At 45.0% G+C, this 24,246-nt stretch overlaps 1 protein-coding gene across 1 annotated transcript in view; it reads right to left on the reverse strand.

Moving 5' to 3' along the window:
- cacna1fb (calcium channel, voltage-dependent, L type, alpha 1F subunit) overlaps positions 1-24,246 on the reverse strand; it is a 44,950-nt gene that overhangs the window by 18,222 nt on the left and 2,482 nt on the right. The window contains exons 2-23 of the mRNA XM_031566187.2: positions 23,320-23,662; positions 22,302-22,407; positions 15,144-15,283; positions 11,063-11,211; positions 9,600-9,752; positions 9,188-9,384; positions 8,805-8,908; positions 7,957-8,108; positions 7,064-7,141; positions 6,580-6,664; positions 6,319-6,345; positions 5,872-6,032; positions 5,213-5,438; positions 4,559-4,766; positions 4,276-4,396; positions 4,016-4,088; positions 3,596-3,662; positions 3,436-3,499; positions 3,029-3,134; positions 2,656-2,785; positions 1,864-1,923; positions 1,416-1,522 (exon numbers count right to left, since the gene is read on the reverse strand). Of these exons, the coding sequence (XP_031422047.1) occupies positions 1,416-1,522; positions 1,864-1,923; positions 2,656-2,785; positions 3,029-3,134; positions 3,436-3,499; positions 3,596-3,662; positions 4,016-4,088; positions 4,276-4,396; positions 4,559-4,766; positions 5,213-5,438; positions 5,872-6,032; positions 6,319-6,345; positions 6,580-6,664; positions 7,064-7,141; positions 7,957-8,108; positions 8,805-8,908; positions 9,188-9,384; positions 9,600-9,752; positions 11,063-11,211; positions 15,144-15,283; positions 22,302-22,407; positions 23,320-23,662 (2,857 nt within the window). The remainder of the gene's footprint in view (positions 1-1,415; positions 1,523-1,863; positions 1,924-2,655; positions 2,786-3,028; positions 3,135-3,435; positions 3,500-3,595; positions 3,663-4,015; positions 4,089-4,275; positions 4,397-4,558; positions 4,767-5,212; positions 5,439-5,871; positions 6,033-6,318; positions 6,346-6,579; positions 6,665-7,063; positions 7,142-7,956; positions 8,109-8,804; positions 8,909-9,187; positions 9,385-9,599; positions 9,753-11,062; positions 11,212-15,143; positions 15,284-22,301; positions 22,408-23,319; positions 23,663-24,246) is intronic.

Consider the following 24,246-nt stretch of genomic DNA (forward strand, 5'->3'; position numbering starts at 1 on the left):
TGTGCGTGCGGGCCTACACATGGTAGCTTTCACCTGAGCATCTGGTGAGATGGCCTACATGAGAGTGTTCATGAGTCCCACAGTAACATGGGTTTACAGCAACAAATTTGGATTTAGAAAAAATATGAAATAAATACTAACATTAAAAAAATGAACCAGATCTGTAAATACTTTCTTTTTCCTAGGCTTTGGACATACCAGGTTCCTACTTGACTGACCACTGTAGTAATGTCATGACAAATCTGATTTTGGAAGATTGTAATTATGTTTGCTGTTCAAGCCATTTAGTTATCCTTCACTGTAATCCCCTCTGGAATATGAAATGTAGTTCGCTGGGTGTGCTACAGTCACTGTGGGCTTGATCGGCGCAGGTATTCAGGTATGAAATTCAGAATGGATGAAGCCAAATCAGAGACGACGTACCCATGCAGAAAAAAGATAAAACAGTGCGAAAACATTTATTTTCCTGTATTTAAAGCCCAGTCACTGTGAAACAGCTGCACTTGTTCTGGTTCTCCTCTAGAGGCTGCTCAAAATACCCAACTCATAAGGAACATCCCTCAAGCTCTGCCTTGTCCTCTACTTAATGATGTTTTTATTTATTTTTTATTTTAAATGTGTGCTCATGAATGTATTTCAGTCCCCTGGGATGTCTCTGTTGCCCTCTAACATCATGACAAAGGCTCACAGGCACAAACTCAATGGCACGAATGTTAAAAGATGCCCAATCGGACTAGCCGGCTTCATGTGCGTCAGTAGCTTCCTGTGTCTTGTCTAGGGCCTTTTCAGGCTAAAACTCAAGGAACACAGGTGGCGTCACTGCAGGTCGAGAGGATGTGTTTTTGAATGTTAATTTAGCAGAGGTTTTTTTCCACCATGACCTACAAAGTGCCAACATAAAACGTGTCTATCATATAGTCTATAGTAAACTGAAATGATGCATATTTGTGAATTTGCATGTAAATACACATAATAACATAAATAACATAAACACCTAGAGAGGTGAATTCATGACTGCATTTGCTATTTCATGGTCATGGGGCACTGAACAGTTAGATGAGCAACACGATCATATAAGATACCAGGCCATTATGATAACAAGCACCATAACAAACTGTTGTGAATGTGAAAAGTATGAGGCTATCAGTGAAATGCAGCTGTGGCAGATAAACCACCTATCCAGCAGGGACAAACAGTCATAAAAAGTCTCACAATAGTTGTAGACATGGTTAGGGGATGCAGCTGTCATGACTGACACTGCTGTTGTGGAAATCTGGGCAAATAATGTTGTACAAAACAAGTGAGTGGAAGTGGTTCATGGACAGGTATAGCATACCTTTGAACTTTAGGGGGAGGACTTTGGACAACTTAATTTGAAAACCAATGAGATGCTACTGTGAATGGGCAACACTTACTGCAGGAAGAAAGACACAAGAGACACGCTGACAACCAGCAGGTCCAGCAGATTTGATACATTTCGACAGAAGGAGCCCTGGTGTAGGAACGCCCCATGAACAGTCATCTACAACACAGGAGGTGGGTGAGGGCCATTCATATTTACACAGTTACATAACTACATAAATACATAATTATACATACATTTAGTGGTCAGTGTCACTGTCTGCAAATCTCCTAACATCTTTGCAGAAGCAAAATATTATTTATAGGTGTCCATGTGGCTGCTTTGTTCTTGCATATATTAGTATGCAGGAGATACAGACCATACATGATGAGGACACTAAATTAATTTCTGCGGGGATGCTTATTACCCTGAGAGGGCACTACTGCTCAAGAGGCTGGTAGATTTTGATAACTGACATCCCTTGAGAGCTGCCATAAGACAGTGTGGCTGATGAAGCATACCTTCAGGATGATCTCCACGGTGAATATGGACGTGAAGGCATAGTCAGCGTAGCCCAGGACCTGTGAGAGACACAGGCCACACACAAACACACACACACACACACACACACACACACACACACACACACACACACACACACACACACACACACACACACACACACAGGATGAGACAGGGAGGAGTTAACTGGTGGCATCCACCATACTGACGGAGGCACTGACTCAAGCTCAGGCCGCCGACTGACGTCACCCCCACCCCCCCTGATTGCACCCTAGGACTCTGCCCCCTCCTCAGCAGCCTCAAATTGGCACGTCCAGCCATGGCAAGACTGCAATCAGGACAGCTGCTGCTCTGGGTGGGTTGCTCTGCACTGTGGGGCCTTTGGGTCAGGGAGTCGGGTCAATGATTAGACTAAATACAGACTGCAATGAGAGCTAGGGGTCCTGCAAAGGATTCTGTGTCACTCAATTATGTCGGAAGGATTGATGCTTCTGTGTCTCCCAGTTGGTCACAAGCTGGGAGAGCGTACACACAGAGCTCTCTGACCAAGTTAAAAATAGATACACATGGAACCATCGAGTATGTGAGTGATTGGTGCCTTCATTTCACTTCACTTTGATGTTTGACAGCACCACAATCTACCAGCGTCTTCTCACCACACATAGGAGGAAGACTGATAGTTTTAATGACTGGAATTTTTTTTTTCACTCCCTATGCTGCGCAACTTCATGTTGATCATTCTGGGGGAAATGAGGGGCTAGACATGGGCATTGCCCTCCCTTTATGCTCACATTGTTTCTGAAGGAGTGAGCCCTGATGGGGTCCTCTGCAGCCAGGGAGATACTGCTCAGGATGATGAAGACCAGGATGAGATTTGTGAAGATGTGATGATGGATTAGAATGTGGCAGCCTACTCTGATCCTGTGGGAGAGAAAGAAGAGAGAGAGAGAGAGAGAGAGAGAGAGAGAGAGAAGTGTTATTGGATTTCAGGTGTGTACTTTAATTATCTGTTGAGTGGATATGGGAGGATTCATGGGGTCAAGTAGTGTAGGGATCAACACATCCCATTATACTTGAACTCTGCGGCGTTACATAGATTTACTCAACAAAACAACGGACAAAAACATTCCGACTGCACACAGGCCCGGGCAGCACCACACTCACGGGTTTGTCTGGCTGAGGCAGAAGAAGGCGCTGCCCTCGGGGATAGGGACGATCTTCTCTTTGGGCGGGACAAGGTCAGTCACTTTTAGCTGCTCCTCTGCCTCCTCTGCAGCACACCAGACGAGGAAACAAACAGAAGGAAACATGCTGAGTCTTCGGAAGCAGAGCATATGGCCCACAAAACATACCCAAACCACTGGAGTATAGTAGTAGGAAACAAGTGCATTCAAATATGTAACATTTATACTTTCGACAAAGAAAAAAACGTTAAAATACTGGCAATACTAGATTGTTGGCGATGCAGAAAGAAAAGGTTTTCAGGTGTGTCCGATTTTTTGGGGGAATCGTGGGTTCCTACTATATCTCGTGATTTGAAGAAAGAAAAATCGGCTTTGGATTTGACCTACTGTCACCTTGTTCTCCCTCTCCTTCTTCGCGTTCCTCCTCTTCCTCATATTCATCCACTTCAACCTGCGTGGACAAATGTCAATGTTCTGTCATTTCCAACCTATCCAATCAAAGATCTATATGATGCATTACTAACTAAGAAAGCCCTCTAAACCTTACCTTCACGTCAGCATTCTCTCCCACCACCTCCTCCCCCACTGCTGCTTCCGCTCCCTCTTTCTTCTCTCTGTTGAGAAATAAGATGCAATGTTTTAATGGCGGGGGAGACAGCTGTGTGAGAGCTGTGGCGCAGCTCAAGTCCTCTCTCTCCACTTTGGAGTGGTTGTTGACTCTACTTCTGGCAGGAAAGTGCTTCCCCAAATAGGAGTAAGTGAACAATTATCTGTTTTCACAGTTTCCCCTTCACTTTTAGTCTCCTCATCACAGAACCAATACAGGTGCTCTTGTAAAAGGTTTTCTAGAGCTTTGAAACACTGACAAGAACCTACAAGCAATGAGTTCTTCATACAAGAAAAGTTCTAGTATGTAGAACCATAAGAACCGTTACCTATTTTCTCTCAAATGCCAAACATTACTCACTCTGTCTTTTTTTCTTCTTCTCCACCAGCCAAGTTGTCCACAGCGATAGCCAAGAAGACGTTCAGGAGGATGTCTGGGCCACAGGTTAAGGTCCACATGGAGGAACCGGGATCATATGATGCTCTTTTGAAATTTTAGAAGGTCTGGTTTTGACAAAACAGTCTAAATTTGTCAAAAAAAAATGTGTAATTCATAATTCATTATTCTTAAGTTGTTCGCCTACAGGACCTCCAGTGAGATAGGCTTTGGTGAAAGGATACAGTTACCACAGATGAAGAGAATAACAAAATACAAGCAGACAATCATTCCAGGAAATACTGGACCTCCATAGGCCATAATGCCATCGTACATCACCATGTTCCAGTCTTCACCTGTCAAGATCTGCAAGCGGAAACAGCAATAGGGAAATCAACTTTCAGCATTCCAGTGGAATTCCTGAGGACGCTAGTAAGTGCTAGGAATCTTAAGGCGACACCTCAAACCAAGGAAAAGCAAAACAAACAGCTCAGTTTAAGTCATGGGTTTATAATATTTGATTGTTACCTGGAAACAGGTGAGCAATGCTTGGGGAAAGGCGTCAAAGGTGCTGCGTTTGGTCTGCGTCTCGTCGAAGTTGAACTTGCCACCGAACAGCTGCATGCCCAGCAAGGCGAAGATGATGAGGAAGAGGAAGAGCAGCAGCAGCAGCGAGGCGATGGACTTCATGGAGTTCAGCAGAGATGCCACCAGGTTGGACAGGGCTGCCCAGTGCCTTCACAAGCATGGGTCAAGTTTCACAGGTGAGGAAAACACAGTCATCGAGAAACACAAGTCAATCTGAGACCCCAGTGAATGTCATACCAGGAACATAGTAATTTACAAACATATCTTAGTCTTGTATTGTACATTGTCCCTGACTACACAGAACCGCAATTAAAACCTGGACTCTTAAAATGAATAAAGTGAATATGAGCACTTTCACCTGATGACGATTCCTATTATTCTGTACATTGATGGATTTCTTAAAGTTTAAATATTGAAAACAATGCATATTCAATGGCTCTGACTTACTGCATGCTACATCATACTTGAGGGAATCATGAAATATGTATCAAATGTGCAATTTTTAATAAAAAGGCATATACCAAACCACTTGCAAGATGATGGATTTTTCTTTGTTCCCTACCAAGGTGGTATAAAGCAGTGACGCTGGCGTACCTGGTGACTTTGAAGATTCTGAGAAGACGGACGCAGCGCAGCACGGAAATCCCCAGAGGGGGCATGATCTCTAGTTCCACCAGCACCGTCTCCATGATCCCGCCGCACACCACGAAGCAGTCGAAGCGGTTGAAGAACGCCTTAAAGTACCCCTGACGGCCCAAGCTGTACATCTTCAGGAGCATCTCCACCGTGAAGAGGGAGAGCAGGACCTTGTTGGCGATGTCTGATAGAGGAGGAGACAGAGAGAGAAAGGATGGAAGGGTTTAGGGAGAGACGCAGCTCAGATGGTGGATTAAGGCCAAGGTCACAGCAATGGCGAAATCATATGATGAATGACCCCGGGAACCAGGGAGCCAAAGTGGTGGTAACATCATGGCATAACGATTATTATGACTAACAATAAAATAAGAGTAACCCAAACAAGTGGGGGTATATTAAGTGTATATCATAAAGGCAATGATAAGGACCAGTCATACCACTAGAGTTTATTCAGTGAAAATAGCAGAGACAAAAAGTGCACTCACAAAGCATACAATGCACTTCAAATAAAAAAAAAAGTGATATATTTAGTGAATTTTCAGTATATGTTGGGCTGAACAGAATCATTTACTAAATGACTTGATATGTGAAATGAATACTGTTGGACACATGCTCACCCTGGACCTCAGTGAGCCAGTCAGGCTGGTCGTAGTGCTCCGAGGCGCTCAGGGCCGTGTTCAGGAACACCAGCAGGAGAACCACCCAGTAGAAGGTGACCGACTTCACCGCTGTCCGGCAGTTCCTCCTAACTCCACGATTCCAGCGCCTCAGCGCTCGACTGAGTGAGGAAAACACGCACACACATGCACAGACACACACACGCGCGCAAACGCAACTTAAACATGGTTGCAGACCGCGCACAGAGTGACTAACACATGAAGCCATGCTGGCTGGACGGCACGAGCGAGGTCACATGTGATGCAGCATTTGATTCAATTTAGCTACAATATGACAGCCGAAGTGCAACCTTATTTCGTCCCATTAGCATTACATGTTGCCCTTAAGCTCCATACAGCTCCAGCCAGTCCCCTCCATGTGGGGGTTTTCAGCATGCGTGAACTCACCAGCATGGGATTCTCATCACGCGCGCACTAAGAAAAAGAGACACAGAGACGAGACAAAAAAGCACAGAACGCAGAATTTGAAATCAGTGGAGCGTGACCACAGACAGCAATAACAACAACAGTAACAGCAGCACCATTACTATACGACTAACCGAAATGTGTTAAAGGCGGACATAACATCAGACAACAGATGGCTTATCTTGTCCTTTGGACAGTGGCAGAAGCAGTTAAAGGTTGAAGTGATATTGGTGTGTGTGTTACCAGCATAGGGTACAGCAATCAGTGTGCTCCTCCTCCTCAATGTTCTCTGTGTTCTCTGAGCCTGTTTCACTGGCAGGGAGACTTGCTAGGAGAGGGGAGAGAAAAATAGGAGAAAAGAGAGAAAGAAAGAGAGAAAGAAAGGGGGAGGGGGAGAGAGGAAAAGACAAAAACAAAAAAAAAGAAAATTGGCCAGTGAGATGTAACTGCATGTCAAACACACTGACACAGATTTCTTGTGGAGGAAGGAGAAAGAAACAGCCAATCTATTTGAAACAGGGTCAAACATCTATCGAGAGCAGGAATTGAGAGTGAGGCCCAGATTAGATCGGGATACTACAAATGAGAGCGAGCATGTCAACGTCAGCTGGGCCGGCTGCTATATTTGGAGCGGGGCAGGGCAAAGCCCCCCCGCCACATCTGGAGTCAGGGGTGGGATTGTGGTAGTGGTGGGGTGGGGGAAGGGGGGGGGGGGTCCGGGAGCTACCGTGGGTTTCGTTGGAGTGGCTGAACCAGCCGAATTTGCTGCCCCTCTTCTTGCCGGAGAGGTCACGCAGGGACGGGCCTGTGGAGAAGCGAGAGAGCCATGAGAAACGTGACAGCGCCAGCCGCAGGGGGCCGTATACATATACACACACTCACACACACACACACACACACACACACACACACACACACACACACACACACACGCACTCACATTCCACTCACCTCGCGGCCTTGGTGGCTTTGAGTGGTGTGTGTGTGTTTATTTGTTTGTGTTTGTGTTTGTGTGTGTGTGTGTGTGTGTGGTGTGTATGTGTGTGCGTGTTTGCGCGTGTGCGTGTGTGTGTGTGTGTGTGTGTGTGTGTGTGTGGGGGGGGGGGGGGGGGGGGGGGGGGGGGCGTAGGGGGGAGAGGTGTAGGCACAACTTTTGTGTTTGTGTTTGTGTGAGAGTGCACATATTTGGGAGCATGGATGTGTGAATGGCCAGTTTCATGCTACAGATTATGATGAATATTTATGCAAATCATCATTTTGTGTGTGTGTGAGAGTGTGTTTGTCTGTCTGATCAGTGCCTGCAAGACGTGTATATGCAGCTGAGTGTGAGTGATTGTGAGCGTCAGGGTGAGTGTTTTTGCATTCCATATATATTTATATATTTGTGATGATGCCAACACATTTCATGATGCCTTTTTTGCACGTGCGCTTGTTCCCGTGTGTTTGTGTGTGAATGTGTGCGTGTATGTGCTCCTGCCCGTGTGTATATGCGATGCCGTGTGTGAGTGTGTGTGAGCCTGTGCTTGTGTCTGTGTGTGTATGGGTCCGAGCATGTCCCCGTATTTTAGCGAGTGCGTGCTCCTTGTATGTGTTCTCTGACAGAGAAATGGCCTCGCTTACGTTTATTTCCGTCCTCGTCTTCCTCGTCGATGTCCTCGGCCTGCGTGATCCAGTCCATGTAGCCACTCAGGTCCTCCTCCATCTGCTGCTTCTCCCGCAGCTTCTGGAAGTCCCCGCGCGCCTTGGCCTTCTCTCGCTCCTTGGAGAATTCTCTGCGTGACACACACCCATCACGCGCCGTTACACAGCCAGTCAGGCGCACATGCTCACCCAGACACACACATACACACACACACACACACTACACACACACACACACAGACACACACACACACACATACATAAGCATACTCCCTAGCCCACACATTTTGATGCACAACCCAGACACCCAAACACACACACACTCTCTGTCATGCACGTGCACACACACACACACACACACACACACACACACACACACACACACACACACACACACACACACACACACACACACACACACACGTACACAAACAAATAGACAAACCCTATGGTGCTGTACACACAGTTGCAGCCTCAAAATCAAACACAAACCAAATAACCACACATATTGCACTGTACAGAGAGCAAATAAGTTACAGCATCTCTCTCTTAATCACACTCTATTAACCCCCCCCCCCCCACACACCACACACACACACACCCACACACACACAGGCATACATACACACAATGTTTAGACATGCACAAAATTTCTCTTTCTCAGTACGAAGACTTATACTAAGAATAAACAACTGATTATCTTGTTCTTCCTGCTGATAGTGTACCTTGGCAAAAGCCACAGAAATATGGTACACGTAACTACGTAACGCACCATATACAAACACAGACACACAAATAGACAGAAGCTCGATCCCTGTAATACTTACCCGCTCAACACACCCAACACAAGGTTAAGCACGAAGAAGGACCCAAAGACGACGAGACTCACGAAGTAGACCCAAGGCAATTCAAACCCTATGGCATCATTCATCTACTCAAAGCAAGTGTGTACATGTATATTTTGTGTGAGGGTGTTTATGAGAGTGAGAAATAGAGAGAGAGAAAGAGAGAGAGAGAAATGTAGAAAGGGAGAAAAGGAGGAAAAACACAGACACGTCTTAGGCATCGCTCAGGGAGGACAGTGTTCAAGCGAGCAAAAGGGAAGGAGAAAACACACTGATTCATTATTTCATTCCTTTTTTTGGGTGCGTTTCTGTCATAAAGGCACAGTGACATGGGAGAAGGCCAGAGCTGTGTGCGTGTGCAGTACCCAGTAGAGCACGTCGGTCCAGCCCTCCATGGTGATGCACTGGAACACCGTCAACATGGCGAAGAAAAAGTTGTCAAAGTTGGTGATGCCGTTGTTGGGGCCGTCCCACCTCCCTTTGCACTCAGAGCCGTTCACCATACAGTGACGGCCGTTACCGGCAAACGCACACGGCAAAGGGTCGTCATCGGCGTAGTCCTCTGAGAGGAGGAGAGAAGGAGAGAGAGACGTTAACAGAAAAGAAAAGATGTGGGGAATAGATTTGTGTTACTTAGATAACACTGTAGTACTTGGCCTCTTTTTGGAATTTACGCTGCCGTTTTAGTGAGGACACGTGAGAGTTATGTACTTTAGCTGGGGATAAAATCAGGGGATGAAAGCGGGATGACTAGAACGAAAAGGTGAAAGAGTAAACCTGTGCCGATGAAGAAGCAGGTCTTGTGCATGCGTCCGATGAAGAGCTCCAGGCCGATGATGGCGTAGATGATGATGACGAAGAGGACCAGCAGGGAGATGTGCAGCAGGGGCACCATGGCCTTCATGATGGAGTTCAACACAATCTGCAGACCTGCACACAATGACAGCATTTAGTCAGGTGCTACTTGTATGATCCCATCAATTCAGCTGATATTCACTTTTCATACAATATAGGGAGATGAGAAACATGAATGTAAAAATGCTTGCAGCTGTTATTGTTATTAGCACAATTTAGCATCACATCCTGGGAAATGCTGAGTTTAGCACTGATGACATTGATATCAGTTAAGAGAAACAGGGAAAATATTTGTTTTATACATCCTCCATAAATCCTAACCTAAGTATAATTTAGATTTCTTAATATATATAGGTATATTTATTTACTATTTTTTTTATCCATATTATTTTTTTTATTCATTATAACATTTATTTTTATTTCAGCTTAAACATTTTCTTCCCATCTCCTAAAAACTACGACATGGTGCTCCGTACAACTCTGCTGACCTCAAAAGCTGCGTGTGTGTGTGTGTATTTTTTTTCTTTCCCTTGACTCCACACACTTGTTGTGACATCTGAATGCCTCTTGTGTTTCCATTAAGCGTAACATGAAGTGGCCCGGGGCACTGCAAAGATGAGTCAGGTCTGAAATGCCTCCAAAGGAGCTCGTTTATGATTCAAACTTAGTCACGCTGCCCGACTCCACCTCCCTCAGAAAAGGGAGACAGGCCATGCCAACCCGAGCCACCAAGCTTCCCCGTGATTGATACGCCACACAAGTGCACCACCTCAAGGTGGTAACCTTTATTATGGTTCTTCAAAGCGTGTTAGCGGGTGGAGCATACGCTTGGCTTCGGTTTGAGACGGCATTCTGTCCACTGTTGCCAGTGACATAAATACGCCTGCAGGCAGCATGGGTCCTTCATGAGCAAAGGAAAAAATAAACAAAAAAAAACTACAAACTACATCCAGCAGGAACACGTGAAGCTAACCAAAGCTGAATTTGCATGTAAGCCACTATGTGAGCCACTACACTACTACATGCTACTTTGTTTACTACTTGCAAGCATACCTCTCCGACCACTGCGTTTAGAGAGCTTATATCTTAAATAGGACAAATAATTACTGCAATTCCAAATGCAGATGAATGCATATACATTGAGTTAAAAAAAATCTTTACACACAGAAATGTATATTTCAGACAGAATCTCATCACAAACGAGTGTGCACACACGCACACGCACACGCACACGCACACGCACACGCACACGCACACACACACGCACACACACACACACACACACACACACACACACAGACACACACACTCACACAGACACACACACACACACACACACACACATATACACACACACACACACACACACAGCAGAGGACACTCACTGGGCACTCCTGATACCAGTCTCAGGGGCCGGAGCACTCTGAAGGCACGCAGGGCTTTGACGTCCAGCCCGCCTGGTTTGCCTGGCACGTGGTGGGTCACCACCACGTCTGACTTGTGGGTCATGGTCTCCAGAGCCACACTGAACAATCTGCAGGGGCACACACACACAGAACAGGCCATTACTGACTGAGCTCATTACAGGTGCAACATCCCTATCCCACAAGGACCAAGTTCTTCAGCTAATCTGCACAGCAGGACACTGAATGTTAAAGCTTCTATTCGAAAATGTTTGATTAAAGGTTTTTCTGTATTTATGAAAGGTGTTTTTTTACAATACTGATATTGTTCTATATTATCCGAATAGTGTGCTGTCTTTACAAGCTTTATGTTATACTGAAAAGTGTACTGCATGCTGCATTAGATTAAAGGAACTTCGATTAGATTCAACGTTACTGTCATTATGCAGAGTATGGGTACAAAGCCAATGAAATGCAGTTAGCATCCAACCAAAAGTGTAAAAATATAGTATTCTTTACAGATAAGTGCATGAAAAGTAAGTACTACAGAATAAGTGATGCTGTATCTTACAATATGTACAGTGATGGACAGTGGAGTTACAATATACAAACATTATATACGTAAATATTATAAATATGTATATTGGACAGAGAAGTGGACAGAGTTCGAGAATAGTGACTGCAAATGTAGGGTTGTATGTACTGTACTGTACTGTACTGTACTGTATGAACAGCATATGTAGTGTGGAGAGTAAAAAAAACACGTACAGTTGGTTATATGCACAGTAACATTATTTGAACAGTGTAGGTGGTTCAGTCTGTGCAAAATATGAATAGTGCAAAGAACATGTTTGTTAAAGTACTGTGAACTGTGCAGTAATGAGTGCGACGATGCTATTAGAGTGGTGGTGTGGAGATCAGCAGGGTCACAGCCTCAGGGAAGAGCCTATTCCTGAGTCTGCTGATGTTGGAGTTGGAGGCTCCTGTAACGCCTGCCGAATGGGAGGAGGGTGAGAAGTCCAAGTGGTTAAGGTGGGAGGCGTCCTTGATGATGTTTCTCATCCTGCCCATCCTGCTTGTGATAAATAGTCTTTATGGTGGGTAACTGGGTAACTGGGGTTTTCACAACCTGCTGGAGGGCTTTACAGTCTGATGCGGAGCCGTTGCCATACCACGCTGAGATCTAAATGGTACAGCGGTGGAGGTCCACCAGTATCCTGGGACACAGGTGGGCTTTCTTAATGCTCCGTGGGAAGTAAAGGCACTGTTGCTCCTTTTGACCAGGATGGAGGAGTTCAGGGACCAAGTGGGATCATAATTAAGACCTTTGTCAGGTTTTTAATGATAATTAAGACCTTTGTCAGGTTTTTAATGGCACACACGACACACTGGAACACACACGTGCAAATATGGAGGCGACACAGGACACACATACACACACACACGCAGGTAAGCCTGAGGTCGCGGTGAATTTATTTTCTGCTTTTTCCCATCCTGGACTGTCCTTCCTCAAGGACCCCCCAGGAGCAGTGGGCGGCTTGTAGCGCCCGGGGACCAAGTGAAGTGAACTGTCCATCTTTGGTCAGGGATGGACATGTGTTCTGTTATTTTGCATGTTTTTTCTGTTGGGGTCCTTAGTGGAGGAAACCCCTTGTGAACACGGGGAGAACATGCAAACTCCACACAGAAAGGCCCGGGAGATAGCCCACTGTGCACTCTGGGGAGGACCTGCCCCCCAGGGGAGGACCTGCCCCCCAGAGCCAACAGCGCCCCATGTGGGAATCGAACCCATGTATGGTGTATGGCTCCTAGCCCGCCTGAAGTCGGAATTTCAAGTGTGAAAGAACCAGTCTCTCGAAGCACTTGGCGATGACCGGGGTGCGTGCGATAGGACAGAAGTCATTATGGACGGGGGGCACTGTGGCGCAAGCAGTAGCCCTGAGAACATACTGCTTGGAAGCCCATAGGGACACGGGTTCGAATCCGACCCGCTGTCATTTCCCGATCCCACTCCCCACCTCTTCTCTCCATCTCATTTCCTGTCCAAAACCTTCACTGTCCTATCAGATTAAAGGCAAAAAGCCCCAAAAAATAGAAATAAAAAAAAGCAATTATGGGCCGTAGCAGTGGACTGCTTCAGCACCGGCACGATAGTGATGGTCTTGAAACTAGTAGGGACAACTGCTTGGGCCAGGGACAGGTTTAAAATATCCATTAACACCCTGCAGAGCAGAGGCTCTAAGCAAATGGCCAGTTATTCCATCAGGGCCAGCTGCATTCATCTTGCTCAGGGTGGAGCAAACATCTGAGGTGGAGAGTATGAAAGGCTGCTCATCGGGTGGTAGATTTGCTTTGAGGATGACCTCCTTATTTCCCTGGTCAAAGCGAGCGTAGAATTCGTTGAGCTCATCGAGGAGGGAGGCAGAGCTGGTCGGGGGCGCAGTGCTGGGTGGTTTGACGTCTGTGATTGTCAGAGGGTCAGAGGAGTTGAAATGCTTTTCAATCCGCTGTGTGTAGCAGTGTTTAGCCCGGAAGATTCCTCTCCTCAGGTTGGCCCTGGCTAAGCTGTAAGCCTTCCGCTCTGCAGCCATGAACGCTGCATAACTTGCCTTGAGCAAGGGGGTGAATCTCTCTGTTCATCCAGGACTTCAAGTTCTTATTTTTGTGTGTGTTGTCACTCTGTTCACACACTTGTTAATGTGATCCAGGATGGAGTTGGTGTATGTGTCAATGTTAACCTGAGAGTCCGTGATGGCCTGGGCAGCAAACACACTCCAGTCAGTCCTCGTCGTGGGTTTCATGTGTTTGATGACTAGGATGTACTTGGGAATCCATGAGTGTTTGGGGCTGTCCCTCTGTCAAATTGTCAAGTTCATGAGGGCTTTCACATTTTGTGGTTCAGGGTTCAGGTTCAGGTTCAGGTACATATGTACAGATCTCAAAGTGCAGGGATTAAAGTCCCCAGCGACAAAAAAAAGGTTATTTCATGGCCACCTTCGCATTAACATACAGAGGAACATAAACTGCAACAGCAATGCAAATAAAAAAAGGGTTTGCACTTAATCAGCAGAGCAGTGGGTATCAGCTTTCTACAGAGTCCAAGCACCATGTTTTGTTTACATAAATGCATACGCAACCACCCTTGCATTACTATACTAAATAGCATATTGCTAACGGATGCCCTGCATTGTACTGTCTAATGTATTTGTAATGGAGGTAAGGCACCTCAGAGGAAAGCAGAAATGAAGCACTGCTTTTTCCTGACTTACATGCACATATTGTGTTGGACTACATAAAACAGATTTTCACTAATACACAGGCTGGTGACCCTAATGCCCCACCCCAGACACACACACTGACACACACAGACACACACACACACACACACATACACACACACACACATCCACTGAAAAAAAAGATGTAGAGCCAGAGAAATCCTTGTGTGTAAAATTGAGAGTAGAGCCAAGTCTGTCTAGGACAGATTAAGAGACAAACAGGGACAGGACACAGAGAGACAGAGAGAGAGAGAGAGAGAAAGAGAGAGAGAGAGAGAGAGAGAGAGAGAGAAAGAGAGAGGGGGGGGGGTTGCATTATAAAGACTGTCAGCCAGATCGGTCCAGATAATCCAGGAGGAAGAGTGCAAAGGGGAGAGAGAGGGTGCGGGAGGAGGGGAGGAGGGGAGGAGAGAGAGCAAGAGAGCGAGAGAGCGAGAGACCGGGTGAGAGAGAGAGAGAGGGATGTGAGGGAGGAGGTGGCGAGGAGAGAAGGACGCAAATGGAGGAAAGAGGGCACATTAATGAAAGACGACAAACAGGAACCAGGCTAAGAGCTCTTAAAACAGATGAATAAGTAAACAAATAAATAACTGAGAATATGGGAGAACAATATGAAAATTAGCACACAACGGACATCCCTGGCAATGAAATGAAAGAGAGAGACAGAGAGGGAGAGAGAGAGAGAGAGAGAGAGAGAGAAAGAGAGTATCTCTATCATGAAAAATAAAATGAAAACACTCATTGCAACTGGAAGGTCAGGCAATCCTGGCTGAAAGCACACGTACCCGACAATGACAATGACAAAGTCCAACAAGTTCCAGCCATTGCGGATATATGAGCTTGGGTGCATGACTAGACCGTAGGCAAGAATCTTCAGGAAGGTTTCAATGGTGAAAATGATGAGGAAAACATATTCCACTTGTTCCTGTGAACAGAGAAAGAGGAAAATAGAGAGTTACAATTGACCAGAACTGAACTGAGTCTATATTGACATCTACATCAAAATTGTTTACATTTATTTGTGATAGCTCTTTGTGGCTGAATGGTGGCTCTGCTTATTTAGGTGTTTACTGAGATATGAGATCAACTGCTTCACAATTTCAATGATAATATTTAATTTAAATGATTTGTTGCTATTGTTAAAATCTGAGGAGGTCACATTCTGTATATAACTCTTAATCTATTCCTGTATATAACCACTAGTCTATTAATGTAACACTATTCATTCATCTATCTAGGCTTCCCTTCTAGCATCCATCCATCCAAGCATCCATCCATCCATCCAGATGTTTCATGCCCTGGGTCATTACATTGCTGCTGATGTGATTTTGAACGGCGTAAGTGACTTTAATTCCGATTTCTGAATGCCAGCCACATGAATGGCAACATGGACTCAACCAGAACATGAACTCAAAATTGCAACTGCTCCACTGGCATCCCTCACTCACACGTGTGTGTGTGTTTGATATGTTTTTTTTTTTAAGTGAACATCATAATGCAATGAACTCCCACTGTACAAAACACGCTCGCATGACTAGTGTACTATTTGGCAGCAGAGAGTTTAGTGTGGACATGGTCGACTTGTGGTGAGCCAGACTTTAAAATGGGTAAGGGGGAATTTGTGAGCATTTCAAAGGATTACCAATCTGTCATCATCCAATGCCCATAGTCCTGTCTGGGCAGATTGGCACACAAGCCAAGCCGAGGCAAAGGAAGCTCTATGTATACACGCGCATATGAACACACACAAACACTCTCAGAAACATTCTTGCACATACACACACACACACACACACACACACACACACACACACACACACACACACACACACACACACACACACACACACACACACACACACACACACACACACACACACACACATGCACTCACAAGTGGGCGTACACGTACACATACTCATGTATTCATGCACAGATACACACATGGACATATGTGTCCACACAGACACACACTCACACACACGTGCGTGCGCACGCACATGCCCACACACACACACACACACGGACACACACCGAGGTAAACAGAGCAACGCAAACACGGCTCTGAGGAGACCATCTGTATCGCACGGCGGCGCTAAGGCTCATGGGATAGGGGGTAATAATCACGGAACCATACTGATGCAATGTGTTCTGATGGACTGCAAGAGGGCACAAGCCCGCCCTGTACTCTGTGCCAGCGAGCGGACTCTCTCTTCTCACTATGCCGCGAGAAAGGAACATATGTACGTGCGATTCCACTGACAGAACACATGTGGACACGGCCCAGTTCCCTTGTCATGCTACATTTGCAGCGGCCATGCTGTTTTGCAATAAGAGACATATTGTAATGCGATCTTATTTCATTGGGCACAGCGGGTATAAGAATGTATGCACAACACAGCGATCAGAAAAGATTACTCATATGGTATAATACAGTATGGACTGAGAGAGGATCCACTGGCACAGAAAACATGACCCCCCCCACCACCACACACACACACACTCTTCTTCCCCCCGCCTACCACCCCATGTGATGCGTCCACAGCACACACACACACACGCACGCACAGAGGCGTGCACATCCACACAGAGGTGGGAGGAGAGAGATACTGAGGGGAAAAGAGGGAAGTGAGGTGGAGAGAGGGGGAAAGAGACAGAGTGAAAGGGGGGGAGGGAGAATAAGCTGCTTAACAGGACCTAAAGCATTTAGAGCAGTCAAACGAACAGGCAGTTACAATCTATCTCTCTCTCTCCCCCCCCCTTCCTCTACCTCTCTCTCTCCATCACTCACTCTTTTCCTCCTTTCTGGGCTTTCTGATTACCTGCACCCCTGTCACCCCTTGCATCGCCTCCAGGTCTTTCTGGCAGGCGGTGAGATTGCTGGCTTTAGCCTTCATGCCCTTTGCGAAACCATGACAACTGTTATACCCTCCGCTCAAACAGGAAACAGGAAACAAAAAGAAAGGGCTGCATTTAGCAAAACTAAAAATCTGAGGCTGAGCAGCAGAAAAGCTGGGATACTATTGTTATGTAACAATGTCCCCTGAAAAAAAGCATTAACTGAATGGCAGCTGCACTGCACTGAAGGACTTTCCAAGTTTTGCATTCCAAAAAGCATACCATTTTGGAGATTAATATTATGTGGCAGGAAACATATTACTCTTCACCAGTTGCCCGAGGTTTCTAAATAGAGAGGGGCACTCAGTGAAGCAGATATAAAGGGATATATCGCTGTCCATGGTCCTGATCTCACAGACCAGAGCCTTACCATGCATTATAATCATTATCATGTCAAATAGTAAACTATATTCACTATATTATTTCTGTTCAAACTATATCTTTCCCTATAGCAACAAGCTCTCATCCCTACAAACTACCCTTCACCTTCTATCAGTTCTAGTGGGTCAGCATACCTGTACCCATTTCATCATAAAGATATACACTACACCCTTAGAAACTATCAAATGACAGTCATCTGTAGGGTGCAACTGATGTGGCTGGCAGTTACACGTGAGCAACATTCAACTTCAGCTCCCTTCATTCTCCACCAGAGCCTGAATCCATACAGCTGGATGGATATGCCAGTGTTTTTGCAGAGCTAGCGTGATCCGTGCCATGGCCTGCCTCCTCTAACAATAATTAGCAATGACCACTTGTAGGCCTCAGTTTAGCCCAGGGGAAAACATACATTTAATTTGGCTGATGCAGAGTTGCTAATCCTGGGATGATCTTTGACTGCCTGGAGGACACAGAGGCAGCGGCTAAAACCTCCAATCGCCGCAGGAGGAGAGAGAGAGCGCGAGCGAAGAAGAGAGAGAGAGAGCGAGATAGAGAGGGAGGGAGAGAGATCAGAGATAACACACACAGGGTTAAAAAAAAGCGATGGGGAAAGAAGGTGCTGAGGAATTTGTGTATGGCCGCTGCCGGGGAAGAAGAAAAATGCTCACGTAGGGCATGATGGACGGAATGATTCAAAGCTTTTTATTGGATCAAATTTGATGCACTCTGTGTGATTATAATCTCCCGTGACTAAAGGTAGTGGAGTCTGCTGGTTAAACACACAAAGCCATAAAAGGCGTTGCACAGTGAATGTGTGCATCTTCAACACAACCTGTAACGTGCTGTTTACATTACCGTCTGTTTTCCCTTTATAAAGTAGGATCTCAGCACAGGGTTCCAAATGCAGGACAATACATAGATTCAGCCCGATGTGTTGTTTACTTCCCACAGTCACGTGACTTGACTTAGACAAAACCACACAGCCCATAGCCCTTAAGCTCCTCCCTTTGCGTGTGTGTGAGAGAGTGAGCACGGGGGGGAAAATGATGGAAACAGATGCAACTTCACAACAATCCTCGGGTGAATTTATACCTTCCACACTGGGGCTAAAGCAAACACTAAGATATCCTTACATAAACTCCAGACAAAGGGGCTTTGAATGCTGGTTTACAGTGCAATTGCGCTCTTAAAAGAACAGCATTGGGGTTTCTGAATTTATGAATTTCTGTAAAACTGGTCAGTGTTGCCCAATGATATTTATTGGATAAAATGATATCAATTCTTGAGAGATGATGACTTACAGTGGGATGGGTAGGCTTTTTCACCTTGGTACTTTACTATATGTTTGACTTGGTGAAGTCTAATGCGTGGCGATATTGTAGAGCTGCTATCCTTTCTCTGAACACTTTAAGAATATAAAATAAGAATATCAGTCTATACTAGTCCTAAGATTTGAAAATAAATGTCTTTTTCTTTCAACAGTCACTCATGCAAATAATACCAAACTACCATGTTAACTAGGGGCTAGCATGGATGGCATTGTCAAGAGGCGTTTTGTTTGATATCAACAGCAATCTGCATTTCATGAGAGCAAATTAGAAATTGGCACTTGGCATCATTGAAATATTAATCAGTGGCAGTGCACTGTACTAAAACTGAATGTTGCCCAAAGCATTTCTTTAATCACACACTGTTAAACAAATGCCATCTCAATTAGAATGGGAGGCCTCGCAGAAGAGTATACATCCAGCTGGAGAGATCAGAATGTGTGCACTGTACTGTAATACCGATGGGGATTCACATAATGTCGAGGAGGACTGCAGCAGTCAAACATATCCGTCAGAGGAGGACGACAGGCATCATGGACCAGGCACTACCCTTTTGAGTTGACAGAGATCCGACATTTCAATCGAGCATAATACCTGACAGTATGAATGAGGGGGACAAGGTAAGGCATTGTGAAGCTGTGTGACCTGCATGTCATGGCTGACGTGAGAAAGGACAAAACCACTGTGTCATCACAGCATGCAGTAAGCCAGCTGGATAGAGAACGTGACAGAGTATGCTTTGCAATAAGACGTTATCATATTTCTTTAACTTATCCTCATAACAAAACAATATTTTTTAATTATGATACATTATTAAATATAGTATCATTATAAACATGGATGAAACTGGATTTGAATTACAGTATACACAAAAAGTGTTAAATTCCAATACACTGTAAGCCATCCCATATCATATGCAGCATTACAAACATCCATCCCTAGCTGAGAGCAGGCACTTGTCAACAAGTAAAATCTTCCTCTCGAAAATGGATTGCATTTCATATCCTTATCTAAACTGTAAATTGGTAAATTAGTGCTTTTTTATCCCCATCTCTCCCTAAATTCACCACATGCCAATTCCCACACCAGCATGGATCCAAATTATGGCTCTGTGCCTCTCGCGATCAGAGATAACCAGCACTACGAGACACAGGCTATCCGGCCCATGAGTGTTACACTCACATCTTTTCAAGTAAGCACCGGTAAGCACCCAAAACACATCAGAGGACATGCTCATTTGACTAAGGATGTACTTTCTTTTTCAAGTTTCAACATTCCTATTTCAGGATTGTCCACCAGAAACCAAGTCAAGAAGCTAGGTGGACTCATTCAGTGTGTCTAATATTCTTGTAACTGGGCAGGGAAAGCTAGGAAATAGTGGAGCCAGGGTCATGGTATCAGTTAAAGAGAAACACAAGTCCTGCTGAAATGTAACTAAGGTGATCAGCAAGCTTTGCTGACAACATTCCCTTAGCTAAAAAAGCACTGATAGGTAATGGCAACACCTAGGGCATAGGTTCCTTTATAGTATGCAAGAGTAACAATGTATGCAATAGAGTACGCAAAGTGATTAAAATGTAAACGTTTTTTTTGTAAAGTAAATGTGACAAGGTGTGAAATACTGTCCCTGTCAAAAAAAAACAATTAAGCTGGGAAACATTTCTTCCTAGAGGAATGTGGATAAGCACTCACTACATTTTCAACCGTTTGTAATAAAAGTCATGTCTACCGAATGACTGATTGTAACCCCTTCCTGTGCTCCATCCAGGAGCCCTCATCTTTCTGTGCTTCGCCACTGGTCACTTGCTTAGTGTTGTGTATGATTATGAAACAGGAATGGCAAGCAGGGCGAGAGGCAGCACACAGTCGAGAGATGTCCATTCAACTGTTGCAAACAGATCCGTGTGAATGATGCCCCTGCTCTCCGGCTCGAGAATCAATTTTCTCACAGAGAGTCACGCATCACCGGAAGACCATAACAAATGCGGCAGTTCCCTGCAGCACTGGGGGAAAATCCTGAAGAGTTGAGCGGTGTTCGTGTAGCATGCATTATGTGGACAAGCGCAGTTCTGCAACGGACTCGAACTCACAACCTCAGACATGTGAGCCGGGCGTGCTAGCAAAGAGGCTAAAACTCATGAGTGCTAGCATATGTCCCTAGCACATCTCTTAAGGTGTCGGGAAGTGAGGTTTACCCCCCCAAACCTCACTCTACCTCTACGTCACCAATGTAACCTGCTTTGTGCAAACAAGTACTGCACCGGACTCAAACTCGCAACCTTGGACAGGGGTAGGCGGATGTGCTAGGAAGGAGGCTAAAACCCATGAGTGACAGCATGTCACTTAAGTTGTCAGGGTGTGAAGTTTACTCACTGCACAGCACTGTACCCGCTGGCTATCGTTACACTTACTCCCCTAAGTTTCACACCAAATCTGAGTTACAGCACCAATGGAACCTGTGTTGTATGGACAGGGACAGTCCCACACCGGACTCACAACCTCAGGCATGGGAGGGGAGCATTCAAGGAAGGAGGCTCAAACCCATTGGGTCTCTTAAGGTGTCAGGGTGAGAGGTTTATTTACTACACAGCACTGTAAACTGGCTACTGTTACATCCGGCTCAGTTAGCCGACCGCATTAAATGAGATCGGTGTCTCACCTGACCTTATTTAGAGGACAACATTTTCTATGCTACATTGCCTGGAGCCCATGCAAAACATTTTACGCCTGGGGTTATCTCTGTCACATAACCAGTCCTTCTTTACTCTTCCAACTATCACATCTGGACTGTAAGAAACAGACCTTCGAACATTAAAATCACTCACTAATGTCACTGACCTGTGTCTCTCTCACAGGTCAGCAGGTGCTTGTGCTCGGTTCAATTTGTGCATTTCATTCAAGCCCTTGCTAAACAGAATCTACTCTATTTGTGTAAACACAAGGCCACATTGCAGCAGTTAAGAGAAGTCAACATGAAAAAAGTATTGACTACAGCAGATGATATCACTTCATGTCTGTTAAGCACGCAAAAGTCAAACGTCTTTTCATGTTAGGAAGACTTGCACAGCGTTTGCATCTTCAATGCAAAGCACGATTCAATACTTAACATAAACAAATCATAAAACATCTGGATTTAACACGGTGTATTAATACTGAAATGCATGTTGATTAATCCATGAACTAATGTTCTGTAAAGGAACATAAATATAAAACCTTACAGTTTATTATATAACATGCATTACAGACGTGCACCACAACACTGTATTTTTAAAACATGCTAAAAACAAAACTCAGAACTTGAGCAGACACACTCTTCTAGAAATCAAAGTTATTTACCAGGTCATGGTTGGTGGCGTTAGAGTCATCTTCGGGAAAAGGCTTGGACACACCCAGCGCCATACAGTTTGCGAAGATAGCCACAAGGATGAAGATGTCAAACGGTCTGGAGGAGAGAGGTCAAGGAATGGTGGCCCTTTTGCGGGGTGAGGGGAAGGGTATCAGGTTCTTACTCAAGGGACTGTGTCTCCCTGACACAGAACTTAAGACAGCGGCACACGTCAGATTAAGCCTTCCTTTTACTCACCCCTCCTCTGACATTGGGAATTTGCAGCCAAAGCCACACAAAGTAATCTTTTATCACACCGGCCATCTGGGATGCGAAAACCCCAAACATTTTATGATGATCCGCCTGTATATTGTGATCTGGCGACTTCATTTTGACTTTACGGTCAAACTGTAATTACAACTCTCAAAGATGATTACTTGGTTGCTATTTTTTAAGCTAGTAAAACATATGTATTACCAATCAAAATACTCATGCGTTTTTTTTTATGAACTGGTTATATATGCCTATTAAGCATGGATTTTTAAATGACTTGTTTACAATGGAGTATTTAAATGAGACTTACACACGTCAAATAAATGTCAGCAAAACAGACCTTTTTTGTGAGGAAAAATTTGAGGGCACCTTTCAACAGATGCCGCACCATTTTGAAATTGTGTTCACAACAGCTATGATGGAACATATTCTTTATGCATTCTGTAGAACTTCTACATCAGTTTGAAATTGCTGACCAATAACCAAGCTGAATGGACTGTAAACCCTGCTCTGTAATATCATGCTTAAGAAGATAAAACAACAGAATGAATATGCTCTAAAACAAGAAAACACTCGTAGAATAGTTTATCATAGATATATTATCTCTTCCCTCATCAAAGACTAACTTCCTCAAAATGAACAGAATATTGCGTTGCTAGAAAGAAATGCTTTCAGCCTTTTCAATGGGGAAAAGCTAAATCAGTGGCCTTCCTTCTACAGTGTGCTACACCACGCTTGCTGTGAGTTAAAGGATACTTCCACTCCACGATGGAGAGAGCTGCCCGGCGGATAGGGTTGTTGAGCTTGAGGCAATAGAGGGCCCTGGGTGCTCTCTGGACCTGCTGGTTGCCCTGCACCTGCTTTTTAGCATGCTGGCTCTTCTTCTTCTGCGTGGCCGTGGAGGTGATGCTGGTGGTGGATTGGAGGGTGTCGGTGCGGGCCATCTTCCTCCCCCCATTCATCTCATCGTCGTTTCCCATCCCCCCCTTCTCATCACCCCCGCTCCCCTCATCCCCTTCCCCGCCCTCCTCCTCCTCCTCCTCTTCCCCCTCTTCTTCCCCCTCTTCGGCCTCGTTGGAGTACCCATCTCGACCAGTGCCTAAGGAAGAGTGGAAGCATGGCATGAGCTGAACATTTGGAAAACAGACAACGCACCATACACATACAACTAACCCTTAGACATAGGGCAAGCTTGAGTTTTCACTGAGAGTAAACAACAGCAGAAGAAAATAAAAAAAGAGAAAGTAAAAGGGTCCTCAAATCTATTCCATGTGTGAAGACACTTCAGGATGTCGCGAGTCACGGATGAATCATTATAAGTGGCCATAAAACAAGAGGAGAATTCCATTTGACAGCTATTTTATTTTGCTAAGCTAAATCCTTGTGAGTCACATAAAAACACTCCTAAATGGCAACTCGGTTTTAAAAACCTGAGTTGGTTTACAGAACTGTATGAGGACATTCTACAATACCAAACCATTCGCAAGTTCATTCACTGACAACAGAACTTTAGAAAACCCCATGGAAGCTAATTTATAGGACCACCCCAACACGTCAGCTTGTGACCACAAACCTAAGGTGTGTGAGAGGGAGGTACGAGTGGCACAAAAACCTCAAAAATCAGAAATGTATTGTGGCGAGGAATCAGTGAATACAGTAGGTGAAAAGAGCCATATTGTAGAG

The sequence above is a fragment of the Clupea harengus genome, chromosome 4 (assembly GCF_900700415.2).
Source record: "Clupea harengus chromosome 4, Ch_v2.0.2, whole genome shotgun sequence".
Lineage (NCBI taxonomy): Eukaryota > Metazoa > Chordata > Actinopteri > Clupeiformes > Clupeidae > Clupea > Clupea harengus.